The sequence below is a fragment of the Stigmatopora argus genome, chromosome 8 (assembly GCF_051989625.1).
Source record: "Stigmatopora argus isolate UIUO_Sarg chromosome 8, RoL_Sarg_1.0, whole genome shotgun sequence".
Classification (NCBI taxonomy): Eukaryota; Metazoa; Chordata; class Actinopteri; order Syngnathiformes; family Syngnathidae; genus Stigmatopora; species Stigmatopora argus.
In genome coordinates this window covers 12565353-12591307 of record NC_135394.1, presented here as the reverse complement: position 1 = coordinate 12591307, position 25955 = coordinate 12565353, and the positions used below count along the sequence as shown (strand labels likewise).

At 38.0% G+C, this 25955-nt stretch overlaps 1 protein-coding gene and 1 long non-coding RNA gene across 4 annotated transcripts in view; one reads left to right on the top strand and one right to left on the bottom strand.

Moving 5' to 3' along the window:
* Window positions 1–900: 900 nt before the first annotated feature.
* The window catches only part of LOC144078522 (uncharacterized), a 34539-nt gene continuing 9484 nt past the window's right edge, over window positions 901–25955 (bottom strand). Inside the window, exons 2-4 of one of the 2 annotated variants that reach the window (XR_013301240.1) lie at window positions 21645–21714; window positions 8905–9038; window positions 901–1281 (exon numbers count right to left, since the gene is read on the bottom strand). This is a non-coding gene — a long non-coding RNA (uncharacterized LOC144078522). Of the gene's footprint in view, window positions 1282–2819; window positions 3061–8904; window positions 9039–21644; window positions 21715–25955 lie in introns of those variants that run through there. The other variant, XR_013301239.1, reaches the window with a different exon arrangement.
* On the top strand, window positions 1062–13410 carry LOC144078521 (guanine nucleotide-binding protein subunit alpha-14-like). 2 transcript variants are annotated; one of them, XM_077606633.1, is made up of 8 exons: window positions 1062–1317; window positions 2951–3112; window positions 6386–6570; window positions 6728–6882; window positions 8050–8178; window positions 8930–9059; window positions 9883–10036; window positions 12307–13410. In XM_077606633.1, exons 2-8 carry the CDS (start codon window positions 2962–2964, stop codon window positions 12510–12512), a joined length of 1110 nt encoding a protein of 369 aa, XP_077462759.1. In that variant the 5' UTR covers window positions 1062–1317; window positions 2951–2961; the 3' UTR covers window positions 12513–13410. The 2 variants fall into 2 exon arrangements, with proteins under 2 accessions (XP_077462759.1, XP_077462758.1); XM_077606632.1 differs by lacking the exon at window positions 1062–1317 and having other exon boundaries at window positions 2915–3112.

Below are 25955 nucleotides of genomic sequence, written 5' to 3'. Positions count from 1 at the left end.
GTAGCAATTGTTATTCCTCCATTAATTAGTCAATAATTAGCCTCGAGACAAAGTTAAATACATTTTTTAAATGGTCTACCAGGATCCATCTGTATATACGTACATCCTGAGAATATACATATACACAATGTTTCAGATCCCGCCATGAATAACAGTGGAGTAGGCGTTTTAGTGACCTCACCTTAAAAAGAAGAAAAACAAAGACAACAGGAACTAGTGAGCGAGAACTTGAGACCTTCCTCCGGGCAGTCTACAATGGAAGAGGAAATAAAACAGCAATGTTAATAGAGAGCCACGACCCTTGTGAGGATAAGCGCTAAGGAAAATGAATGAATATTAATTGATATTCCTGTTAAAATGATAGTCGCCCGACAGCAGGAGATCAGAGAAGGTTAAAAAAACAATTCTTTTTGGGTGCTTTTGCACAAAAGCGCCTTTTGATTAGTTATATTGGTAAAAACATTCAAGCATTTATGTTAGTTGTGCATGAAAAATTGGCATTGAAACAGGACGTTTGCTGTTTGTGTTCATTTTCCATGTCATTTATTAGCAGGATTTGAAACTTAGTTGGAGTAGTGGTACTCTAGTAGTAATAATAGTATAATATTAACTGTCAGTTAAATTTAAATTTAAATATGGAAAGATATACAGACACACAATTGTATTTAGTGTGCTCCAGTGCACTTTTGCTTCATCTATATGATATCATACATAAGAAATATCGTTGGTTGAACCATCCAAAAAGTTATGTGATCTTCTCAATAGACTCACAAAGAACTTAGTTATTTAGTAGTAAAAGGTACTGAATAGAATCTGTGAAATTTGCCTTGATAGTACTTTGTAGTCTTTATTATGGAAGTTATTGGAAACATAATGCACAAAAAAACTGTGTTCATCAGTATTGGAGTACATTTCAATCTGCAGTTTGTAGCATTTTACCACTTTTTCCTAAATGTTCTATTCAGACAAGTGCGCCTGAGTGTGTTTGCCACCTTTGTACCCTGCCTCCAACAAAGTTATTTTGAAATCCTTCCTTCTCAACAGTATCTTTTCCGGCTTCCGTGTGGTTCCTTTACTGAGTTGTCGTCGTGCCGTCGCCTAGAGCGCATTCCACTTGTGGTAGAGAACGTGGACACAGAACATTCCAGTGTAGGCGAGGTAGACTTTCCCGAGAAGCAGGTTGGTTAGTGTCAAAATAAAGGCGGAATTTGAATGACATCGTTGGGCTGCACCTGCACTGGACAGGGCATCTGCCGGGACATGGACCACATGAAGGGGATGCTGGGATTGTGACAGACGAGGACTACTTTAAAAAAGGTACTGAATATTTTCATTGTATTCATCTTGGTGACGCTCAAACTCTCAATTCAAAACACAAAATGACTCCATTGAGTCTAAAAAACAATTACTATAGTGTTATACATACAAAAGGCACACACACAAAAATCACACTATGTACTTAAATAGAAATGCTTGTGTGTGTGTGTGTGACTCTGAGAAAAGAACAGATTCAAACTTATTGCATCAGAACATTGATGAAAATGCAGGCTGAATTAAAGTAAAAATAAACATTTGAAGTAGTCACACTGTGTACTATGTTGGACTTGTTGATTCAACTCCTAATAGTTAAAGTTAATAAAATTTCCCGGCATCATTTTTATTAAAACAGCGTATCCTATTTAGAGTGACAAGTGAGTTTGTATCCTAGCCGAGTGAAAACGCTGAACTGGTTTCCAGTCAGTTTTAGGCCATGCAAAGAGGCAGATGACCATTCCCACTCACATTTACTGATTGGCAACTGCACCAATCCTTGGCGAGTCTACAACCAGTAAACCATCAGAGATATTACTTTTTTTTAAAGATTTATGTCTGCGCGTACTGCCAATTGTGCTTTTTTTAAATTATCACTTTAACTTGGCTGCTGATGGCTCAATCTTTGGGCACCCACATATCTTTGTTGATAGTGTAAACAGTTAAAAAGAAAAAGAAATTACTAGTTATTGTATGTCACAGACGCTTGTGGTTTCCAGTCGGGCAGAATCTAAAAATCATTAATGGCATCAAAGAGTAATTAGTCCACAAGTCACGAATAGAAATTATCTTTGCTGTAAACTTTGCCATTGTTGGGAATCTGTCTCTTTGCTGCTTCTGTTTTTATTCTTAGCCCTATAGATTTAAAAAAAATAGCATTCAACTCGATTTCATGTGGACCATTTCAGATAGAATATTTAGATCTTTTTTTAAATAAATGGATTAAAAGAACTGGATCAAAAGTCCTGAATATTCCATTTTTTATAGATCTAAAAAAGTGTTTATTTTAGCTTTTTTTTCCTATTTAGAGAAAATTATTTATTTAATAATTGGTTTTCATTTCAAAAGGAAACCATTTTTTAAAAATTTACTTTCCATATTAAAGTGGAAAACCGAAAATATTTGTATAGATTTTTAGATTTTACAAATGTTTTGAACTAAAAACACAGAAAAATTGATTAAAAAATTGCAGTTATTGATTTAAAAGGGGGAAAATAAGAAAATATAATGTACATCTATATCTAGCATTTTAATTTGATCCTAAAACAGAAAGTCGGCACTCATGATTTACTTTCTCGGGCCACACAAAATGATGCGGCGGGCCAGATTTGGCCCCCGGGCCGCCACTTGGACACATGTGATTTAGCGTGTTCACCCATGCTTTTGGGATATAGGGTAGAAAACAGAGTATCCAGAGAAAACCCATGCAGAGTGGGGAAACAATGCAAACTCACCAAGGATTGAACCCTCGAGCTCAGAACTGTGAGGCAGCTATGCTTACCACTCTCCATTGTCCCACCATCTCCTTTATTAATTGCCATGACTTATAACTGTATACGTATAAATCACAAACTCCAAGACCTAAACATGACAATAGATTTGTGCGACTAATGCTCCAATATGGGTTGTTTGACGTCAGGTGTTGGGGCCATGGTGGGCTGCTGGGAAGGTTTCCGGCGCACCTGCACATGCTGCCTCTCCGAGGAGGAGCTGAGTTCCCTTGCAGTGGACAAGGAGATCCAGCGCCAACTTAACAAGCAGAAGCGGATGGAAAGGCGACAGGTCAAAATTCTTCTTTTAGGTGAGTCAAGTCAACCCTATATTTTGGGTCGTGGGCAATGTTCCCTCTATTTTTTTGTTTGTCTGGGCAGAAAGACAACCTCCCTGAGCACACCGAGTACCGGTGTGAGCAACATCATCATTGCTCGCTATGGGCACACACCAGTATCACACCGGCCATAAGCAGGTGTATGTCTACTACACATCTGATTTAGTAATAATAAAATGTAATGATTTAATATCTATGAATGGGCGGCCCGGTGAATGAGTGGTTTGCGCGTCGGCCTCACAGCTAAATAAAAAAAATAAAAAAATTACAAAAATTGGGATTTTATTTTGTGCGCTCCATATGATTTGCTGTGCGCAGAGAAGACGAGAGTAGTGCGCAATTGCGCACGCGCGCAGCTTAGGGGGAACATTGGTTTTGGGGGTGCTGGATCCTATCCCAACACCCTGAATTGGTGACAAGCCAATCGTAAGGAATGAGGAGACCATTCACACTCGCACTTAATGGCAATTTAGAGTATTAAGTTTTTTTTTGTGTGTGCAAAAATCCAACATCTCAGCAGATGTGTTTTGCACTTGTTTGGATCATTCATTTCCTAAAGAAATAAGACAAACTATTTGTGTTACATTTGCTTGACAGAAAAGTCAGACATCTTTTGTATTTTTTGTGCGCGGCATTCACTAATTAATTTTAATTTGCGAACTGGGCACGTTTCTCTAAATCTTTTCACTCCCAAATTGACCCAACATGCAAACTGAAGAAGGCTATTTTCACGCATAAGGTTTGCAGGGGTATGGAACCTGTGGCTCAGGAGCCACATGTGGCTCTTATGCTCTCTGCTAACCTGTGAGGTTAAATATGGAAACTGTAGCGCCGCTGTAATCATTTTTTTTCTTCAATAGACTCTTCTTCAGGCATACTCATTGATTAGCAAAAGCGTAACAACATTGTCAAAAGAATTCAGAGACTTTTTGGACTTTAAAAGTGGTGAAATGACCCAAAAAATGCGCACGTTATCACGTACGTTTTCTTTTAAATTCTGAGTATGGCTCTCAAAGAATAAAATTTGAAAACATGCGTTGTTTATGGCTCTCTCGGTCAAAAATCTTCCCACCCTTGCCCTAAAGTATTGTAATATTATAAGGCATTTTTGACAAATTATCTCTTAATCCACTGTTGCTTCTGTTTGAAATCATGCCTGAGGTAAGAGTATTACCCATCAGGTGTAGGGAAATGATTATACTAGCTTTTTAGCACATTGCCTCATTTTAAATGTCATTAAACCTTTTCCGGTTTACAGATTTTTTCCATTATGTTCCCACATTGTACCCAATGTGAACTTTCTTTTTTGGTTTCCCCAGTCTGCCTGTGGGATTAAGATACCATGAGGCCTATGATCAAAACAAGTTTGGTGCCTCTGTGGCATTTTGTGTAGCCTGGCCTGTTTGGTGGCCCAACAGGAGAGAGAAGTATGCAAAGCGTATACGCACGTGCAAAGTATGTCAAGAATGGCCCAGATTATGATCGTTGTATTTTTTTTAAAGAAGGAAGCCACCAGATAGATTAGTAACGAAAACCTTTAGGCGTTCTTTCTACCTCGATAGATTACTTTCGAGTGACAAGATGGGGCTGCAGATTCTGCTGTAAATGGCTGCCATGACGGAGAAAAGACATTTAATTCATCTAAAGTGAGAAGTCTGGCAAAGAATGATCATGTTTCAGTGCCATTTAAACTGGGAGAGGCTGGCAGCGATCATTTACTATTGTGTTAACAGCGGTATCTTTGTCAGACCATAAATTTGTTCCTTTTTTTCCCCATTTAGGTCGTATTCAGTATATTGTGTTCTCTATTTTACTCATGTCCTGTGTATTTTGCCGGACGGCTTAATAATACCAATACAGAATCCTCTGTGAAGTTGATTAAATCAGTAAAAAAATTTATAATCCACACAGATGAGTAATTACTTTTTATTACTAGAATAATCCGGCACAAAGTAGAACTGTCACCATGCTACCTGTAAAATTTATATTAATAGTACAGCCAATGTTAGTAAGCTTCAATGGGCATGAGATGTGGGTGTATTACAATAATACAGTACTTATTATTATTATTTTAATCCTTCAAGGCCTCCGTACTCAAACTCGTTCATCTACGTAATTAGGATTGCTCAAGGGTGTACTAACTATTCCTAATCCAACTCTTTAGACTTTGGTATTTTTGAGCCTGAATGTCCAATGAAGTAGTTTTTGAAATTGAATATATTTTGGATCATTTAGCATCATGGTATATGTAATGTGTCTATTCTAAAAATTTAGTTTTTGTTAATTATCTGGAAGCTGGGAGTGGAAATCCAAACAAAAAAATGTTTTGAATTCCACTCTCATCTTAGCATGATGCCACTCTGAATTTTACAACTTGTACAATTGCAATATTTTTGTACTGGGGGGAATCAAGTGGATGTGCAACTTTATTATGTTTGTAATTTCTGAAGAATAATTGAAGTGATGTCATGCAAGATGGTATGTGGTTTACACTTATCGCCGTTTCACATGACAAGGCGTTGTGGAAGCATGGCACACCCATTTAGTATCACGACATCACATTCCAATATTTAAAGGAATGGTTTGCTGGATTTAGTCAAGGTTTCTGTTGAGTGTTATCCAGAAAATCCAAAGAGGAAACTGACCAAAAGAAATATGTTGTAGCGTCACAAAAATGATGAAAATGATTTTTTCTTATTTTGACCAAGCTAAAATGTTGTTGTGGATAATAGGAATAAATAGTCGTTCTAATATAGTATTTATTTTTAGTCATAAAGTCTCAAAATAATGGGTATTGCACTAAAATTCTAGAATGGAGTGATGCTTTCTTAAGAATAAATATTTTTCATTAGCGACACTTAATTGTGAGAAATTGTTTTTTTTTCTCATTAAAACGTTTTTTTCATGAGAAAATCTTGTTTATAGTAATAATATGATTATAGGGTCCCATTTTATTTGGTATTTAAAGAAATCATAGTATAAAATTCAAAAGTCATATTTTGGGGGGTTACATAGTTACAGTCTTACAGGAATTTATTATATATACTATTTGTAGTTGTTTTTCTTTTTTGTTTGTTTTGTGGGACCCACGTATCTCTTCATTGTACAAATCCATATTGTTTATTTTATTGTTCAGTTTTGTTACATATATAAGTGTTAATTGAAGCTCAAGTCTGGCAGTTTTAGCACACGAGTTCTGCAAAAATTAGTATACATTAGTTAAGATGAGTATCAATGATTGTTCAGGAACTGGCGAGAGTGGAAAAACCACATTCATCCGTCAAATGAGGATCATCCATGGCCGCGGCTTCTCAGCGCAGGACAGAAAAGAATTTGCTCAATGCATCTTCCAGAACATTTTCACGGCTATCAAGGCCATGACAGGAGCCATGACCATTCTGAAAATTCCCTACTCCAACCCCGATAACGAGGTACGTTCTCCCGGATACGCAGACACTGCCTTCGGGTCCCCTTGCCTACTGCTCACAGTTTGCTATGATAGGCTCCAGCACCCTCCCAACCATTGTGAGGATAAGCCGTATGCAAAATAAATGAATGAAACGATAATAAAAGCTTTCCCATTTCTAGTTCTTTGCCAGGAAGGTCCACACTGTCAATACGGTGCAGGTGACCAGGATGGATCGAGACTATGTCGACGCCATTCGCCGCCTCTGGGCTGACTCGGGCATCCAAGTCTGCTATACTCGACGCTGCGAGTATCAGCTACTAGACTCCACAGAGTAGTGAGTCCAATGTTTTGTATTCAACATCGATGACACACACACACACACACACACACACCGTATGCCAGAAATACGACAGGACAGGCTCGACTTTCAGCATTAGCTTCGATGGCGATAGAAAAGGAGGAGGAAAGAAAGGAGGATGGATATTGTGTACAGTTAAAAAGGATTATTGGTGAGTAAAATATGGCTATATTCCTGAATAATATTTCGATTGTATGAGGTTATTATTGATGATATTTTATGTGTCGCAGCTGTAGCTGCAGTAGAGGTTTTATAGCCATAAAATAGTTTTTGAGGGTTGGATTGATTCGTTGAAGGCGCTACGAGAAAATGCACGGACTGCCACTGAGTTGTTATCACAATTTTGTTCGTCTAACAGTCAGGGTTTAAGATGACTGGCAAAGAGGTTCAGAGACAGGAGTTCCTGTATGTTAATTAGAATTTAGTACCAGGTATGTGAGGGATGGACAGAAAAAGTGCAATGGCTGAATACACTCTTTTTGATGGGAATTACACAGTCACCTCTAGAGCCAGCCCTTGTTGGAATTTTTTTGTACGAAATTTTGCAGTGGTCTTGTTTGATTCATTTTTCTGAAAAAAGACACGACCTTAAATGAATTGAATACCCATTTAAACCAATTATTAGTGGTTATTTCCATAGGGCCTCTTAACAAGCCACGCCTAATCTCCTAAAATGCCATTTATTTTTTAATTTAATAGAAATTCCAGAGAATAATGTTTTCAGACACGTTTTGGGGACACATCACTTCATAAAAAAAGAAGATAAACAAGTCAGGGGCTGTATAGCAGTTCCTTCCAGACTCATTTCATTGCTTTGATTCAGTGTCCAAATAGACGAAATAAAAATGACTGACTTTACGGAAAGATGACGGGCCTTTGGGGTTTTTCGGATGATCAAACGCAGTGTTTCAGTTTGCTTTCTACGTTCCTCTCTGTTTGCAAAGTAATAGGTGTGTACGTGTTTGCTCACAATGTGGCCATAAAGCCGTTGTTTGTACACTACGTCTCAGCCACTTTCTTATCTTTTTAATCACGGCTAATTCATTGCACAACTTTTCTCACTTATGTTTGTTGTGCACAGGTGGGAAGCTAGATAACAGTTTTAATAGTTTTTTTTCTTTTTCTTCGTCTATGTTCTTCCAGCTACATGAACCAACTAGACCGCATCGCCGGGCCAGACTACATCCCCACAGAACAAGACGTACTGAGGGTCCGATTTCCCACCTCGGGCATCCACGACTATGCCTTCACCATCAATAAAATCACACTCAGGTGGGGCACAATAATAATTGCCTAATTGAAAATAAACCTGATTCAGTGGTGCTTTAAGATGAATTTGCTCTTGTGGGAATGTTCAAAACTCCAAACATTTATAGCTCTGAAATCAGCGTTTTTCACTAAAATGAATAGAAATGCCATAAAAAATTAGTATTTTTGATGACAATTTTTGAATGACAAAAAAATCATTATATACTGTTGATATTCTACTATTGCATTGTATATAAAGAGATAAATAATCATACACAGAAAGACAAGCGATTAGCCTTCGGCTATAATCTTACATATATCTACATATATACATATACATATATATACATATACATATACATATATATATATATACATATATATACATACATATACATACATATACATATATATACACACACATATATATATATATATCTTCATTAACACGTATATGTATGTTTATTATTATGTACTGTCCCTTTATTAAATAAATCAAATTCAAATTGAAATATGTCTAAAAATAATTTCATCTAGAATGGTCTTAAAATAAAATGACACATTTTTCACTATTTTCCCCCTTTTGCCAAGATATTTTTATTTTCCAACTAGAATATATTGGTATTTAATTTTGTTTTGTTTTACTAGCACTCCTGATAGTAAGTCCCATGTAAATGATGTTCACATGATAAGTGAAAAAAGCAAAAATAGTCTCACCGAGTAAGTGTTGACCCTTTTTTTTTTACCCACCTCGTGCTTGGCGGTTGTTGTACAGGATCGTAGACGTCGGCGGGCAGAGGTCAGAGCGTCGGAAATGGATCCACTGCTTTGAGAACGTCACGTCCCTCATCTTTCTGGCCTCCCTCAGCGAGTATGACCAGGTTCTGGAGGAGAGGGACACGATTGTGAGTAGGCTTTGGTATTCTTTGGCTTTTATCCAATACCAGTTAGTACTCAGTACTATTTACTCAGTTCCGGTTCGCAGGGGGTGCTGGAGCATATCCCAGCCACCTATCGGGGAACACCCAGTCAAACGTAGGGCACGAGGAGACGGACCATAGTAGCAATTTAGAGTGTCCAGCTGCATGTTTTTGGCATGTGTTAGAAAACGAGAGTACCCGAATAAAACCAACACAAGCTCTGGAAAAACATAGAAACTGAACTGCAGAAGTTCCAAACCTGGGATTGAACTCTCAATCTCAGAACTGTACTACTTGAGCCTAAACAATATAAATAGAAGGATAACAACCCAAGAAAAAAAGAAATCACACTATAATGTTTAACATGTGTGATGACATATGCTTTGTTGCAGGTGCCCCCTTATTTCTTTTTACACACATTGTTGAACCTCAAAGTGTCAGTTTGTTTATTTTCCAGAAGATGTCAGTCTAACACTGGAGCATGTCCCCATCCTCAGACTTATCCCCCCCCCCCCCTTTTTTAACCATGCATTTTAATGCATTTCCGTGTGAAATGCAGGCATTTATTTAGCATGTACTGTATTGTATTCCTATTCTTTGTCACTATTTGGAGATTCTTTAAAGAAGTGTTTCATGTTTCAACAAGATGGCATGAAAGCAAGGATGGATTTCAGGACTCTTTCAAACTCACCTGTGAACATCCTAAAAAAATAAGCGTGCACATAACTTTATGATTATTAATTACCACAGCAGCCCTTCCCAATTTTATTTTGAACTGCCAATATTGCTGTGTATGTATGTGTTTTAGAACCGCATGGAAGAGAGCCTGGCTTTGTTCTACACCACCATCCATTCGCCGTGGTTCCACAGCACATCCATCATACTTTTCCTCAACAAAACCGATATCCTGGCCGACAAAATACAAACCTCTGACCTGAAGAAGTACTTTCCCGGTTTTATGGGTAAGTTTGCATAGGATGACAAATCTATTGAACAAATTTAAACCAATGTCCACAACTACCATTACAAAAATACAATTCAAACAATCAGCACTTGGATATTATTCAGCTTTTACACATATTATATTCACCAGCCCTGGTAACTATTTTCAAACTCAGATAGTAATGAAGGAAAGTTTGCTTTTAATGAATTTCTTCTTCAGAATGTGAACTTTAAGGCTTTTCTCTTGAACATCACTTATTTTCCAATTTCATTGAAAACCCCCATTCTCGTCTTTTCTGATGAATCTGGTTTAATGAATGGCATCACATTACAGGTTGTCATCATGTCCAATCCTTTTGCCTCATTGTGTTAGTCATGCCTTCAGTCATCTGCAAAATGACTTTCCCCCCACTTTGAGATTTCTTCTATTCCTCACTAGAGTGCGACACAATTTTCAGTCTCTTTCATCCTTCTCACAACTCTCCTCCTTTAAATTGTTATTACACTTACAGCAGGTCATTTGTATACAATACACATGTACTCACATAAATACGTCTCAGCCGCCATGTGAAAAGGCAGAGTACTTCCTTGACACTTTCCATCCTTCTTACACCCCCCCTTGTCCTCTCGTAACCCATGACAACCACCGTTAGATTGAGCACCTTCCCCCCCCAAAAAACCCAGAATTTATTTTGTGTGCAGGTTAAGGATGTGGCAGTGTGTACCAACAATGAACAATTGATTTTTATTCTTGTAAAGCAAATCTCGGTTACATAGCAGATGATAATGTATTTAGTTTTCGATATTTTAACCAAGAAACCATGCCAAACATTTATTCATTTTTTTATACATATATCTATTTCTTAAATGTCATATCCTGTAACTGTTGCACTTTGGGTGTCATTTTGTGCTCATATCATACCAAAATGTGAACAGCACATTTAATTGGACTGTTTAAATCTAAAGTGTAATTAACCCATAAAGGTGAAGGGGTTTCCATTTAGAATGGAAGCTTGTCAGCTCATGGGGGTAGCAAATTAAATTAAGAAGTATGTGGGAAAATAATTGAAATATAAAGGTTTACTCTAATTCACAGGTGTCAAAGTGCCGCCCCGGGGGCCAAATCTGGCCCGCCACATCATTTTGTGCGGCCCGAGAAAGTAAATCATGAGTGCCGACTTTCTGTTTTAGGATCAAATTCAAATGATGATAGATCAACATTACATTTCCTGATTTTCCCCTTTTTAAAATCAATCATTGCAATTTTTTAATGCAATTTTTTTCTTTTGTGTTTTTAGTTCAAACCACATTTTGTAAAATCTAAACATAATACTAATATTTTCCGTTTTCCACTTTAATATTGAACATAATTTAAAAAATACTTTGTTTCCATTTGAAATGAAAAACAAGATTAAAAGAAATTTTCCATTACTAAGAAAAAAAAGCTCAAATAAACATTGTTTTAGATCTATAAAAACGTACTATTTAGGGCTTTTAATCCAATTTTAAAAAATCTAAATATTAGATCTAAAATGGTCCGGCCCACATGAAATGAAGTTGATGTTAATGCAGCCCGCGAACCAACACCCTTGCTCTAATTGAAATCTGTTTTTTTCCCTTGACAAGAACATTTAATTTTTTTTTAATTATTTGAAGTGTAACAAAATGCATTCTAGATTCAACCTGGCCAAGAAAATTATAAAGATCACATTAAATTGGGCAAATAAACACTGAGATGGCTTCCAAATCTCTATGTAAAGCTCTCCGGACAGTGTAATCTATAAGACAAATGGGGGGGGGGGGGGGGGGGGGGGGGGGGAGGGTGCTGTTGACCTTTTGTTGCCTTTCAAAAGGGAGAGGAATGACTGTCTGAAAAAACACACTCCCTTCCAGATGAGGATGAAGTTGTTTTGTATGAAATAGACTGTCCCACAATTTCCAATTTCGCCAATTATTTTTGGACTCTCTCATGCCAGACTGCCCAATCATGTCTAATTTGCATCCTTCACATAGAGGAGTACCATCTTGTGGTACAGCTTCCCCATTTGCATGCCAGCAGCCCTTTCCCCCCAATTTAGGGCGCACTACCAACTCCCAGGGTTCCACCAATTGAATCCAGCATGAATAAAATATAGGCACATCTTCCCCTTATCCGGCCAAAACCGAAAAAGAACAATGTTACAAATTCCATAATTTCTATGAGTAAATGGGAATTGTGTTGATTCCATATCAGTTCATGATGGATGGATGCTATATAAAATGCTGCATCTCTTTATTCTCATCCATCTAGGAAGAAGACAAGACCCGGTGGATGCCAGAAAATATATCGAAAAGCTGTACCAGCAACAGACCAATAGCCAGGACAACAAGGTGGAGGGAAAGGCCTTGTACACGCACCCCACGTGCGCCACAGACACGGAAAACATCCGCAAGGTGTTCAGTGACGTGAAGGACACGGTGCTGCTCCGGTCTCTGCACGAATACGGCATCGTTTGAACTTTAAAACAGCCGTAAAGAACTGCTTGTGCTTATGATAAGATGCTCCAAAAGACAGGGACAATGAAGGCCAGACATATTTTTTTTCTCAACATCTGCAGGAGGCGGACATGGACAAGCCAATCAAATAGTTCTAGACAAATTTTCTGTAGCAATAGGATTGCAAGTAATCCGAAACTTATTACGAGTGACCTTTTGGAGGAGCAGAGTATACCTCGGAATGTTAGCCAGCCAATCAAAGGACATTGAGAGGAAACTAATTATTTGCTTTCTCATTTGTGAACCTTTACACCAATCAGCAGATGCTTCTCAAATATCAAAATGCAATATGGCAAGGCATTTTTTTCACCTCAGAATATTTTACTTCAAGGTTTGAACCCTAGTTTAGTTTGAGCTTCTGTAAGAAGACCTAAGAATTCAGAAAAGAGCTGGAAAATACCCCAACAGTTGTTTTCTACCAAGTTGATAGAGTTTAACAGCATGTATTTTACGTAAAACTTCAAAATGAGGGCCAGAGATCTGCTGATTTGAATATAGCAGGGTTAATAACCACTTTTATAAGGCAAATATTTCTCATTTGCCATGGTGCTTTTCTCAGATTTTGTGATCTGGCATTTCCTAGAATACAAAAGAGGAAAAAATGCAATCATTACGCAAGTTGAAATTGGATTTCCAATAGGTTTACATTTTTAGGACACTTTCAAAACCACCATAAGGAAAGCCAAAAATCTAATTTTTCTATTTTCTATGCATGTGTCTGGTTTTGGTGTAATGGCTCACATTTGGGTGTTTGGGTCAAATTCCTTCAGTGCTTAAATTCTATTTTCTTTCCTAAAATCCAACTAAACTCCATTGAGGCTTATTCAACGCGTTCCACAATGTTTTGAGTAAATTAAAAAAAAAAAAAATATATATATATATATATATATATATATATATATATATATATATATATATATATATATATATATATATATATATATATTACTCAAAACATTGTAGAAAAAAATTATATATATAAAAAAATTCCACAATGTTTTGAGTAAAAAAAAATATATATATAAATTATACATGTATGTAATTTATAATATAAAAATATTATATATTTTTTAGTCAAAACATTGTGGATCGCATTGAATAAGCCTCAATGGAGTTTAGTTGGATTTTGTGCGTAAAACTGACTGCATATAAGACACTAATTTGCCAAAATGAGATGTCAACCATAGGATTTAGGTGTCATTTTTGGCATTCTGACAGCTATATCACATTTAATGCCTCGACTCACTGTCAAAAAAACCTGAAAGTCGAGGTGGCAACACAAACTCTGGTTTCAATGTATCATCTTACCATGTAGAATAACACGGCGCCGTGTTCAATATCATGCAGGGATCCATCCAGTTTTTTATCATTGTGCTTTTGCTCACTGTCATGATCCGGTGACTAAATGAATACTCAAGTAAAGTGCAAATGTCAAATCTCTTCTTCAGTAGAGCATCAAAGTGTACATGGTTACCTCCCACGGTGGCTGTGGACACCAAGGACTGGTCGCCAGCCACTCTCACAGCATGATAACTGGCAACTTGGTTTTTGAAGTCGCAATCCTTCAACAACTCACTGATTGATGAAGAAAAAATAGAGCCGGCCAAGCAACACAATGAAACGTAAAATGACGTCAACTCTGGCCAAAGACGATAAGACGGTTGGGGGTCTGCCCTAGACTGATAATGAGGTTCGCAGTTGGAGAGAATCTCTTCCGTCCTCAACAAATAAATACCCATGCTGAGGCTGCTCTGATAAATGCTGTGGCTGGCGAACAAGCGCGGTTGACATGTCGGAAGAAGGTGAGCCGGTGCCCTGTTAAAAGCCATTTTGTCATTCTGTTTAATGCTATGCCTGTCACTGATAAGAGCTTTCCAATTCCTCCAATGTTCTTCCACCACAGCCAGAGGCCATTTTGGATAAGGGCAAGACATCTTACAGTATGCTTGTCTTTTTTTAAAACTGTTTTTACTGATAAAAATGAGCTCATGGGATGTTTTTTTCCCCATTTTTCAAGATGGCAGGGTTGTTAAGAAGAGTCTTTTGCAGTGTGTCAAATTTCACCAGGCAGTTTGTTTTCCTTTCGCTTCAAACTGTCTTTAATAAATGAGCTGTCAAACCACGTAGTTAGGAATGTAACAGCGTAGTCCATCCAGCAGTCTCGCCGTCGTTTCAATGAGGTACAAAACATTTGTCTCAAAAGGTCTTCGACATGAGTTTCTTTTGCTGTCATGGAAAATAAGGTGAAATAGATTCTGCTCTTGTGCTAGTATTTCTTTGCTGGGATTTGATGTCACAAGGCTTCCTTGAAAAATGAAGTTTCCCCTTTTACATAACTTATGTTTTTCCTGGTTTTTGCTCGTTTAAAATTGTGTACGCCGTATAACAACTTTTGTACAGGATTTTTTTCAAGTAAATTTTTTTTGCAAAACCAATTTCGTTTGACCCATTTCGGCTCTAATCTGGCTCGTCTCGGTCACTGGTAGCAAACATCATCGTCGACTGCTAAGACTGTCATGCTTTTAGCGAGATATGCACATGTGCATTCCCCTTCCACACAGCACGTTAGCAAGCAATGTACCCAGACAGTCAAGCTGTCAGTGACATACACAAAATCTTGAATTTAGTGCATACACAAGGCGCACTGACTAATTGGGCACCCCATCCACTTTGGGAAAAATTTAAAACTTTTAAGTACGCTCTATCTGAGTAAATATGTGCCGTGTTGCATTTGTACAATTTATTATCACTTAATAAGGGGATTTGCAATCATTAATGAGGGGAGCAATTGGCCGAGGTTGACAGGTTGCTTTTTTATATATATGTATTTTCTGCTACATGCTAATAATGCTCATTAAAAAATAGGGAAGACACCGTCAAAGCCTTGGTATTTAATGATTATAAATGCACCAAATTTCTTGACCAATTGCATTTAACAGTATGTAGAAGAGGGCGGCCCGGCGGATGAGAGGGTAGCGCGTCGGCCTCGCAGGGAGGGGACCTTGGTTCAAATCCAGGTCGGTCCACCTTTGTGGAATCTGCATGTTCTTCCCGGGCCTGCAGTGGTTTTTCTCCGTGTACTCCGATTTCCTTCCACATTCCAAAAAACATGCATGGTAGGCTGATTGGACACTCTAAATTGCCCCTAGGTATGAGTGTGAGCGTGAATAGTTGTCCGCCTCCTTGTGCCCTCCGATTGGCTGGCCACCAATTCAGTGTCCCCCACCTCTGGTCCGAAGTCAGCTGGGATAGGCTCCAGCACCCCCCGCAACCCTAGTGAGAATAAAGCGGTTCAGAAAATGAGATGAGGAGTATGTTTAAGACTGATATGAGAAATGTGAAACCAGCCACAAAATGTCAAGACCCTGAACAAAGAGATAAAGAGCAGGTAATTCATCTCAACTATACAGTGTGCTATTCTTCCCGCTGGCTTTACACCTGTAACTCTCACACGTTTTTAATGCATTAATGAGTTTTTGAAAAATGGCTTCGGGGCCTTTGGTTTATTAACCTGGGAAAGAGATAGCGAGCAACCGACATAAAATCTTCACAATTAAAATGAAGATGAATTGCGGGCAGCGGGGTCTCCCGTCGAGGCGGACTCGCCGTCTCTCGTTTCTTAAAAATTCCAGCTTCGCAGACAAGTCATTAAGCGTCGCCATGCTTCCTCTTTGCGAGAGCTCAGCTCGCTGGCTAGCATATTTTAAAAGACGGGAGGGAGGCAGAACATAAGCAACAATTTACACTGCTCTCCGACATGCATAATTCAACTGATCGTGCATTATGCAGCAGCGATTCCCACTACGGGGTCAGAAAAATAATTTGTTCTATCCTTTTTAAAAAGTTTGCCATATGCTTTGCTGCACAGCACAGCAGGGAAGGGGTTAGTTATGGCTGTCTATGTGGGAATGCCGATTTTTTAGAAGCTGTTTGTCCATTTGCCATTGCAGCACGCTAACGACAATCACGTATTGACAGAGTTGCACACTGAGCTCCTACATCGACATAAAGAGGCAGTTGTATCGATTAGGCTATTTTTGGCGACAACCAAGTATTGATGGACCTCGCCCTGAGCACTGGCATCTATGTAGTTAGCTCACTTGTTAGTATATTGATCAACATACAATAGTTTACTAGCTATATTGATGGATATGTTTTGATGGGTCATATTGAACTAAAAATAAAGGTTTCTTCATCGGGGCAACAGAATATTTAATTCAGTGAATGGTACCATGTTACAATGGGGCATTTTATCTTTTCATCTCCTGAAATATGTTAAATACTCTTTGCTAATTAAGAAAAATAAAATAAAAAATAATTATGACCACTTGCCCTTACTCCATAAAAGTCACAACCGCCCCGGGACACGAAAACCACAAAATCAATCTGACAAAAACATTAACTAACTAACTTCAAAGCTACTGGCAACAATAAGTCCACACTTAATTAATGAAATTATTCATCTCTGGACCAAAAAATAAAAACTAAGATTTAAATTGCGTCACAAGAAACAATGTTTAGGTCACAGGTGTCAAAGTGGCGGCCCAGGGGCCAAATCTGGCCCGCCGCATCATTTTGTGCGGCCCGAGAAAGTAAATCATGAATGCCGACTTTCTGTTTTAGAATCAAATTAAAATGAAGATTATAGATGTATATTAAATTTCCTGATTTTCCCCCTTTTAAATCAATAATTGAAATTTTTCAATTCATTTTTTTCTTTGTGTTTTTAGTTCAAAAATCATTTTGTAAAATCTAAAAATATATAAAAATATTTTCTGTTTTCCACTTTAATATGGAACATAATGATCAAAAAAGATTTTCCCTTACTAAGAAAAAACCCTCAAATAAACACTTTTTTAGATCTATAAAAAAACAGAATATTCAGGGGTTTTGATCCAGTTCTTTCAATCCTTTTATAAGAAAAATATCTAAATGTTATATCTAAAATGGCGCGAACCAACCAGAGTCTGACACCCTTGGTTTAGGTAGTGTTTACCTCCCAATTTAAAGTCTAATACATTCACATTGGAGGCACAGGAATTTTAAGACCAAAAACTATTAATTATTCAAATGTTTCTCAAAGAGTTCAGCATACAAATATCCACTCTAAAAACATGAACAGCCTTCGCTCATGCCTTCTGTCAATCTGATTTTATGGCGCCACTATAGATCTTTAAAACATTGGCTGTAGAGTTTTAAGGTGCTCCAAAGATGGGTGCCTTAATAGATCCTTTCCCTTTACGTTATTTGGTATTTGTTTTGATAAAGCAGTGGCAAATATATATATATTGCACTTGACTTCATAGCTTGGACTCTACACCCAATTTTCTTTGACATTTGAGTGTGAGTGAAAGGCAATGCTGTTGAGAAGTGAAAGTTCTCCACGTCTGACTGGCGCACAGGCATATGATGAAAAGTAATTACAGCATTCAGCCGAGCATGTAGGCAAGGCAGATAGCGCTACTTCTCTGACACAATTATCCTCAAGCAACGGCTTTGCCAGGCTGTCGCTGACAATTACAACGTGGCGACAAATGTCACTTCGTCGCCAAGTGAGTCTTTCTAATGTAAATAAGCACTTGTGGCACGGTAGGATGGCGCTGCCATTTTAGACCCAATGACGCTCATGCCAGGAGTAATATGTTTTGCGCATTAAATCACTAGCTAATGTTCATGTATCCTTCAATATCTGCTATTATCCTTTTCATTTAGGCACTTGCAGACAGGCCTGCACTTTATGCCATCGTATTCATTAGGGGTAATTAGCCCAATTAAGCTTTTGTCAATTTGCTTTTAGCTGATGAAGCTGAAAATTGCTTTTCGCCATCAAAAGCTCTTCAACTCTTGAGAGCCAAGATAGAAATGATTCAGCCAAAAACAAGGGATGAGTTTGTCGTCCAAAAATTGGAAATGCTTACACTGTTTTTTTGGTGTGATGTGGTCACTTTGTCAGTCTGAAAATATTTGGATCCATTTTTCTTGTCCCACATAATATAATGTTCTGCGATTAAATAGACGCCAAATCTAACAAACATTCTTCTTTCACAGGTGAAAGACATAGCAACATTTTTCCATCCTTTCATTAAGGCGTTAGAAGATGGATTGGTTTCTCATGCTGCTTTTCCATTTCCTTGTTTGCATAATTTTCTGTTGTTGTGGAGACCATTTCCCATCCAAATATACCTATATTATCTTTCTGATTTAATCCACATATTTTGTATCAATATTTTTTCTTGGAAAATAAAAGCTTTTTGGAGTTTAAAAGCCGAAACACATTCGAACCGTGTGCGGTCGTTTGGTCGCCAGTCTTTTGGTCGCTGTCTTTTGGTCGCCGGTCTATTGGTCGCCCGGACCCAAACAACGGGCGACCAAAAGACCGGCGACAAAACAAGGTAAAACAACACGGTCTACGCATCAATAAAAGCCAACAATGGCCATGAGCAGTTTCACTGAGCCGACGTGCGAGTGTATAAGACTTTGTATGTACATGCGTTGTCCCTTTAAGAAGCTACATCAGTCAGGGTCTTAACAAGTTCTCCAACAAAACACAATAAAAGTACGGGAAATTTGGAGCTTTTCTTTAGCCTAATAATTAATAGGGCATTAAGTATGACTAAATAATAATTCACAGTTTGTATTTAGGGAATTTGAGCAACGATTTAAATGGTAATTATCAATAACCTTCCGGGCGACCAAAAGACCGGCGACCAAACGACCGAATACCTCGATTCGAACAGCTGTTTTGAGGAGGGTTATTATTCAAACTGGCGAGGGATGGCAGCACAGACTCTAAATATGATTTTTTGTTACTACACAGCGTAGGAATCATGCCACTAACTTCAAAATGATTTTGGCATCAAGTGCATATTTGCTATTTCATGAGACTGTTATAGTCTTTGCAAAAAGTGCTTTAGGTAATTAAAGGGTTTTAAGAGCATCCCTCACAGAATAGTTACTCGTTTTTTCTTGCAGTTATTGAAGTGTTCAAGTTTTTTCATCCATCCATTTTGGGAACAAGGTTATGTTGACATCTTGCTTTCCATTCCATAGTGGTTCTCCACAAACAGAGTTACTCTACTCTAGCCAAAATCAAAGCATCACATTTCATCTCAAGCTATCTGAAAGCTTTTGAGAAGAACAAGAAAAGAGTATAGTAGCAAAAGACCTTTTTTTCCATCCAGTATATGACTGCTCATTCAGACCTCAATGCTCGCTGAGAAAATTCAGCATGAACGTTTCCTTCCAGAGGAACATAATGACAATGATACCCCACCCACCCAGATGGCGCCTGGACACGGGCTTATGTTTTCCGACACAAAACATTTCACCATCTACCAGCCGCAGAGAACCATGTGCTTAATCGCTTTGATTATTACACTGTGCTGAGCCTCAGCGGTAATGACTGTAATGACCATTCATGCTTCTTTCAAAACATGTTGCGATGAGCGCGGACGCCAGAGGTAACGTTGGAAACAACTCGGGGAATCACATTGTTTTGTTGTTAGTGTTGTTTGTACCATTAGCAGATGTGAGAAATCTGCTTCTCAATGCTTGTGCAAGATAGCCAAAATGTATCTAATTTTAGCTGTGAAAAGGGCTATACTGGCTTCGGCAAAAGTCTTTGTCATAGGTGTCGCCCACATCATCAGTATTCCTTTTGGAAGAGCATTCTTTATAGTTTTTTTTACATACTGAAACCTGTCAACCTCGGCCAATTGCTCCCCTTATTGATGATTGCAATTTCCCTTATTAAGCGAGAAAATGCAACAGGGTACATATTTACTCACATAGGGCCCACGTAAAAGTCTAAAATTTTCTCCAACATGGATGGCTTTCTGACGTGCTATATTTAGATAGTGAAAAGGCAACCCTACCAGTAACCGAGACGGTCCGGATTAGAGCCAAAATGGGTAAAACGAGATCAGTTTTACAAAACACATACTTAAAAAAATCCTGTACAAAAGTTGTTATACAGTGTGCACAATTTAAAATGATCAAAACACGTATAAAATATGGGAAAACATAAGTTGAAAAGGTATGCATACTCATTGTTGCCTCCCCCAAAAATTGACAAAACAATCAAAATTTCAAATGGATTCAAACACTGCTCCGCTCTGCTGACCTCAATTGGACTACTTATTAATTGATTATTTACTGATTATCTATCTCTACTAGGTATATATTGATTTTCTATGTGTCTGCTTGTTTGTTGTTGCGTTCATAGACTCAACGAGTGGTGCGACTTGGCGCTGAACATCTCCAAAAACCATGGAACTCATCCTGGACTTCAGGCGGAACAAGCCCGCTTCACTCTGCTTATCTATTGTTATTTGTGCACTATGTGGTGAAAGGTTTAAATCTCATTGTGCTTGTATAATGACAATAAAAGCATTCAGTGACTGCATATTCTCTACCTCGGTCACAGTTTGCAGAAGTTCCCCATCTCGTGGAAGACTTCCTGTGTGTGGTTCCAGTTTTTGTCCAACTTTACAACGTCTTTTTGAGTCTATCCGTATTTGCCACCGAAACCAAGATGGCACCATTCAGGTTGCAGCCGGTGGCGATAGCTCCGTCCACTCTTGCTCGTTTTGTGTTTTTGCTGCTTTTCTGTCTTAATGATTTGATTTGGTGATTCTTAATAATCCCATTGACTTTGATTTGCTTTGTACTTTGTGCTTTTGCTTTTGCTTTGTTGTTCTGCTGGCTTTGCGACTGTACTGTGTAACTTATAACTATGCCTTTTCTTGCTACTGTCACAATGAAATTTCCCGAATACGGGATGAATAAAGTTATCCAATCCAATCCAATCCAATTCATTGCAAATTGCTTGATTGAGCAGATACTTGTGAAATGATCCAAATGACCCAATCTGATGATGCCATATAAGTAGCATTTACCTTAATTTCACTAAAGAAAGATACATTTCAACTACACAGGCATCCATTTCTAATTATTCTTAACGACAGGGCTCAATCGGGAAAGATTATTTTCGTTTAGGTGCAAGGCTGAGGCAATAAAATCAGAATGTGCTCATGAGATAAAGTGTACTTATCCATGCCATTTTTTATGTGTGTGTCTTTCTTGTGCTCTCACCTCTGTTGCCACCACCGCCTCTCTTGAAATGAAGTTTCACCCACTTGGTCTTTGTTCTTTTTCCTTTTGTCTGACGGAAGAGAAGATAGGAAGGCGTGACGGATTAATGGCATGGTGGACACGTGCAAAATCACCAGTGTGAGCAGCGGTACAGCATGTTAAATGATGAGTCATTATTGCGATTTTATAATCGGGCTCTAATTGGGCCTCGGTGGAACAGGGCCACAATTTTCAAGGCAATTATTTCGCTTTTCGGTGTGCCGCTATTATGTTTGACATCTTTTCTTCCCCATTTTGATCATCAATACTTCATTTTTTTTAATTGTAAAAAGCAAAGAGCAATCTAATAGGTCACATTATAATCTTAGATTTCTAACGGAACTTAAAGAACAACTCATACATGGAATATAAAGTATTTTTTGTTCACTTAAACTGCAATAGAATTGAATGTGCAATTTATAACTTTCCTTATCATTTTTTTTGCAAATTATCTTCATAAATTATTGATTCACTTGAAAAGTGGCTGCATGTTATTAGCTCATCAGTGCTTTTACACTTGGGGGCACATCAGGCTGGACACTGAGGGTATAATTACAAACAGATGAATACCAGAATGTAATTGCAACTTTTAAACAAAATGTCGACACGGATGTGTGCGGGGGGATGGAATTACGAGGTCGTAACCCGCGTGCATCGGTGTGAGAGGCACAATATGAGGAGATTATGGATGTTTAATGGCAATGAGGTGGATAAGTATGACCTCTTCTATTTATAAGAGTCAACTCTCACACTAAGGTCAAGGATGCAAACTCATTTAGAGAAAACCCAGAAAATGGTTCGAGCGAAGGTTCAATAAAAACAGAAATAACAGCATAAGCTTTTGCAGTGATGATAACAGCTTAAAAGGGAGCTAAAAATCCACATTTTTTTAAATGACAAAACATTGTGTTATGCTTGATGTGTCCACAAATAGTTGGCTGGGATAGGTTCCAGCTCCCCCGCGACCCTTGTGAGTATAAGTCAGGGGTGTTAACGTCAACTCGATTTCATGTGGGCCGGACCACTTTAGATATAATATTTAGATTTTTTTATATATAAATGGATTAAAAGAGCTGGATTAAAATCCCCGAATATTCAGTTTTTTATAGATCTAAAACAATGTTTATTTTAGCTTTTTTAAAATATATTTTTAGATTTAACAAAATTATTTTTGAACTAAAAACACAGAAAAACATTGATTAAAAATTACAATTATTTATTTAAAAGGGGGAAAATCAGGAAATGTAATAAACATCTATACTCTTCATTTTAATTTGATCCTAAAACAGAAAGTCGGCACTCATGATTTACTTTCCCGGGCCACACAAAATGATGCGGCGGGCCATATTTGGCCCCCGGGCCACCACTTTGACACATGTGGTATAAGTTGTGTTTGAAAATGAATGAATGAATACATGAAAAAGTCCTACTTTCACACACATGATGGTGAGTTTAAGTATACTTTTGCCAGAGGGACCAAGGGAACACTGTGAGATGATTGATAGATTTTCAGCAGATCTTTTAAACCATTAGGGAGCACTTACCTGTAGCAAACTACCATACTAATAGCATTGTATAAAGCCCCTGGCTTGTGTATTTGTGCATTGCTGACATTCAATTAGCTTGTATAATAACTTTATTGCATATACAAATACTGGCAGAAGTGGTCTGTGCCACAGCTGAACACAATTTACATAAACCATGTTATGCTTTTACCTGGAAACGAGGAGACATATTTGACTGCTCATTTCAAATTCAGGATAATGACAAACTAATATCATCTTAGTATATATTTAGGTGGCCCAAGCTAGCAAGTGAAAAAGTTAATTGAGGATAGAGGTTAGGCTAGGTTATACTGAGGTGATGAATAATCACGCAGAGGGACCTGTGCTGTTTACAAATGTTGAATAACGAGCTCCGGGGTCAACTTAATGAGGTCAAAGGTCAGACAAGGACTGGCTATGACTTGACGCATTAGCCCATTTAACTCATTTGCAGGGTATGTGATATATTGGGAACTATGGTTGTGTTCATTCTACTACAAATGTTTTGAATTTGGCTGCTTAGGCAGAAGTCTGCAATCGGGGCGCTCTTGTAGAATAGTGTAATATTCTGGAATAAAAATTTGATTAGAAACCTAACCAATGCCTCTGATAAGCAGGTAAAGATGGGTTAGAAAATATTTTGCCTTGGCAATGGATTGATGACATTTTACTTCAGTTCAACCAGGCAAAATGATTTACAGCAAGGTATTTATTTATTTATTTTTTGTTATGATTGAGGTCATCTTGTGGCATCTTAACCACATTTAACTGCTGAATTTTTCCCCCTCATCCAAAAGCTGATGTGGAGCTCCATAGAAAAAAGTGACAAGGTGATGGCTCACTGCATTGTCGTGATATCCCTTCTGAAGAAAAATGGGAAGCTCCTGCCTAAGGCGCTGTGAAAAGTCACACAGGTACACAGAGGCTGGGGAACAGAGCTTGGAGGTGATTCAACCAATAAAATAAATTCAATAGGAGTCCCTACTTCCACTGGGGAGGATCATCAGGTATTCTGCTCTGTGTGCTCTCCAAACATCACAATCACAACCACCATCTCTACGGGCCAATTAAGGTTGATTTGCTACTTCAGGAAACACAACACCTGCCATCTTATGATCTGAATGTGAAGCACTGGTGGTCTGTTTTAAGGTTTAACAAAATTCTATAAACTGCTTTTGTGCATCTCTTTTACAATATAATTTTTTTAGAAGCAGTTCATAATAAAGGGAAAGCTGCAGCACTATAAATCTATGGAGAAATCTGCTGCCTAATTTTACCAAGATTTTCCAAATCAATTTTAAAAAAGTTTATAAATGTCAAAATATGGGTAAGGACATGTTGCTTTGAGTAATACTTTGTTTTAGGAATTGAAACTCAGTATTTCCACTCCATTCTTTGCGTAATAACAAAAATAGTAGTTGGCAGGCTAGTAATCGATGTATTCATCAGGACAATATGGCTTCTTATTTATTCTGCATGTCAAGAAAGAAGCCCAGAATCATTCCCACTTGCAAAATTCATTGGGAAAAGCATTTTCAGCTGCAGCAGATTGCAATTGCTAATGGATTTTTATATGAACAAACACAAGGCTCACTGCCCATGACAACAGATCTTTCCAAAAAATAGAGCAAGGGTTTGTTCTTTGAAATGTGCCCAATTGACTGAGTGGTGCTTTCAAAGTTAGTTTTTTTAAGTCAGGAGAAATAAACAGATGGCATGAACTGACAGGGTAGCACATGTTGACGGACGTAATGTGCTTTGGTTGCTTCCCCTTCATTATCCGGTGTGTGATTAGACAATCAACTCCGGGCTTATCAAGAGAGTCATAACAATGCAAATCCTGCCGTTTTAATTGATGAGGACACCTGAAGCACTACACACAGATCCCAATAGAGTTCTGGACATTAGAGAGTGTCTATGAGGTGGCTGTTCTCATAAAATGAGCATCTATTCTTGTAATGCATCCTCTACTCTGTAGTAATCACTTGTAAGACAATTCAGTGTTGCTTGACTGTATTGTCTAAAAAAACATTTCATGTTACTATTCGGGTCAAACTTTGCACTAATTGACATTAGTACTACTCGAGGGGCACAGGCGGTGAAGGAGAAGGATTTGAAAATGTCACTAGTAGCAAAGAGTTGGGAAACAAGTCCACAATAATGTCAAACAGATCTCATGGGGGTGGAAGCTGTTTATTTTTGGCCCAAAAATTTAACTTGCTTGACTGACGCCAATCCATGTTGACGTACACTAAATCTAAATGGATTAGACATCACTTTTTTGCTTCCATTTTAGGGCACTTCCAGTAAATTCAGGATAATTTCCTATTGCGGTAGGTACGCTACCTCAATAAATACCCAAATAGCTTAAATATATGTGGAAAAAAAAGTGAATGAGGGACTTCTAGAAGTCACTTCCATCCTCTCAAGCTGAAAATTTTTCATTTGCCTCAATCTACCAATCTCCAGCACCCCATCCTATCTCTCTGGTTCTTATCAGACAGCTAGTGAAGCATAAAAAAGATGTCTGCAGTGAAGACAACAGCGGTGGGTGAAGAGCAAAAGCTGTGAAATGTGGGGAGACCAGTGAAGTGACACCAGAGGGGCTGAATTTGGAGTCATAAAAAATAGATTTGGACTCTAGGCCTGATATTATAAATGACAAAAAGCCCAGTTTTTCCTCCAGCGAGCAATGCTGCTCAAACTAAGCTTGCGATCACGATAACAA

What these genes read in the sequence shown, in the direction of transcription:
- LOC144078521 (XM_077606632.1), top strand. Translation starts at nt 2,932, where the DNA reads ATGGGTTGTTTGACGTCAGGTGTTGGGGCCATGGTGGGCTGCTGGGAA. An exon ending in ACTCCAACCCCGATAACGAG is followed by an intron (nt 6,571 to 6,727) that starts GTACGTTCTCCC and finishes TCCCATTTCTAG; the next exon opens with TTCTTTGCCAGGAAGGTCCA. An exon ending in GTACTTTCCCGGTTTTATGG is followed by an intron (nt 10,037 to 12,306) that starts GTAAGTTTGCAT and finishes TCATCCATCTAG; the next exon opens with GAAGAAGACAAGACCCGGTG.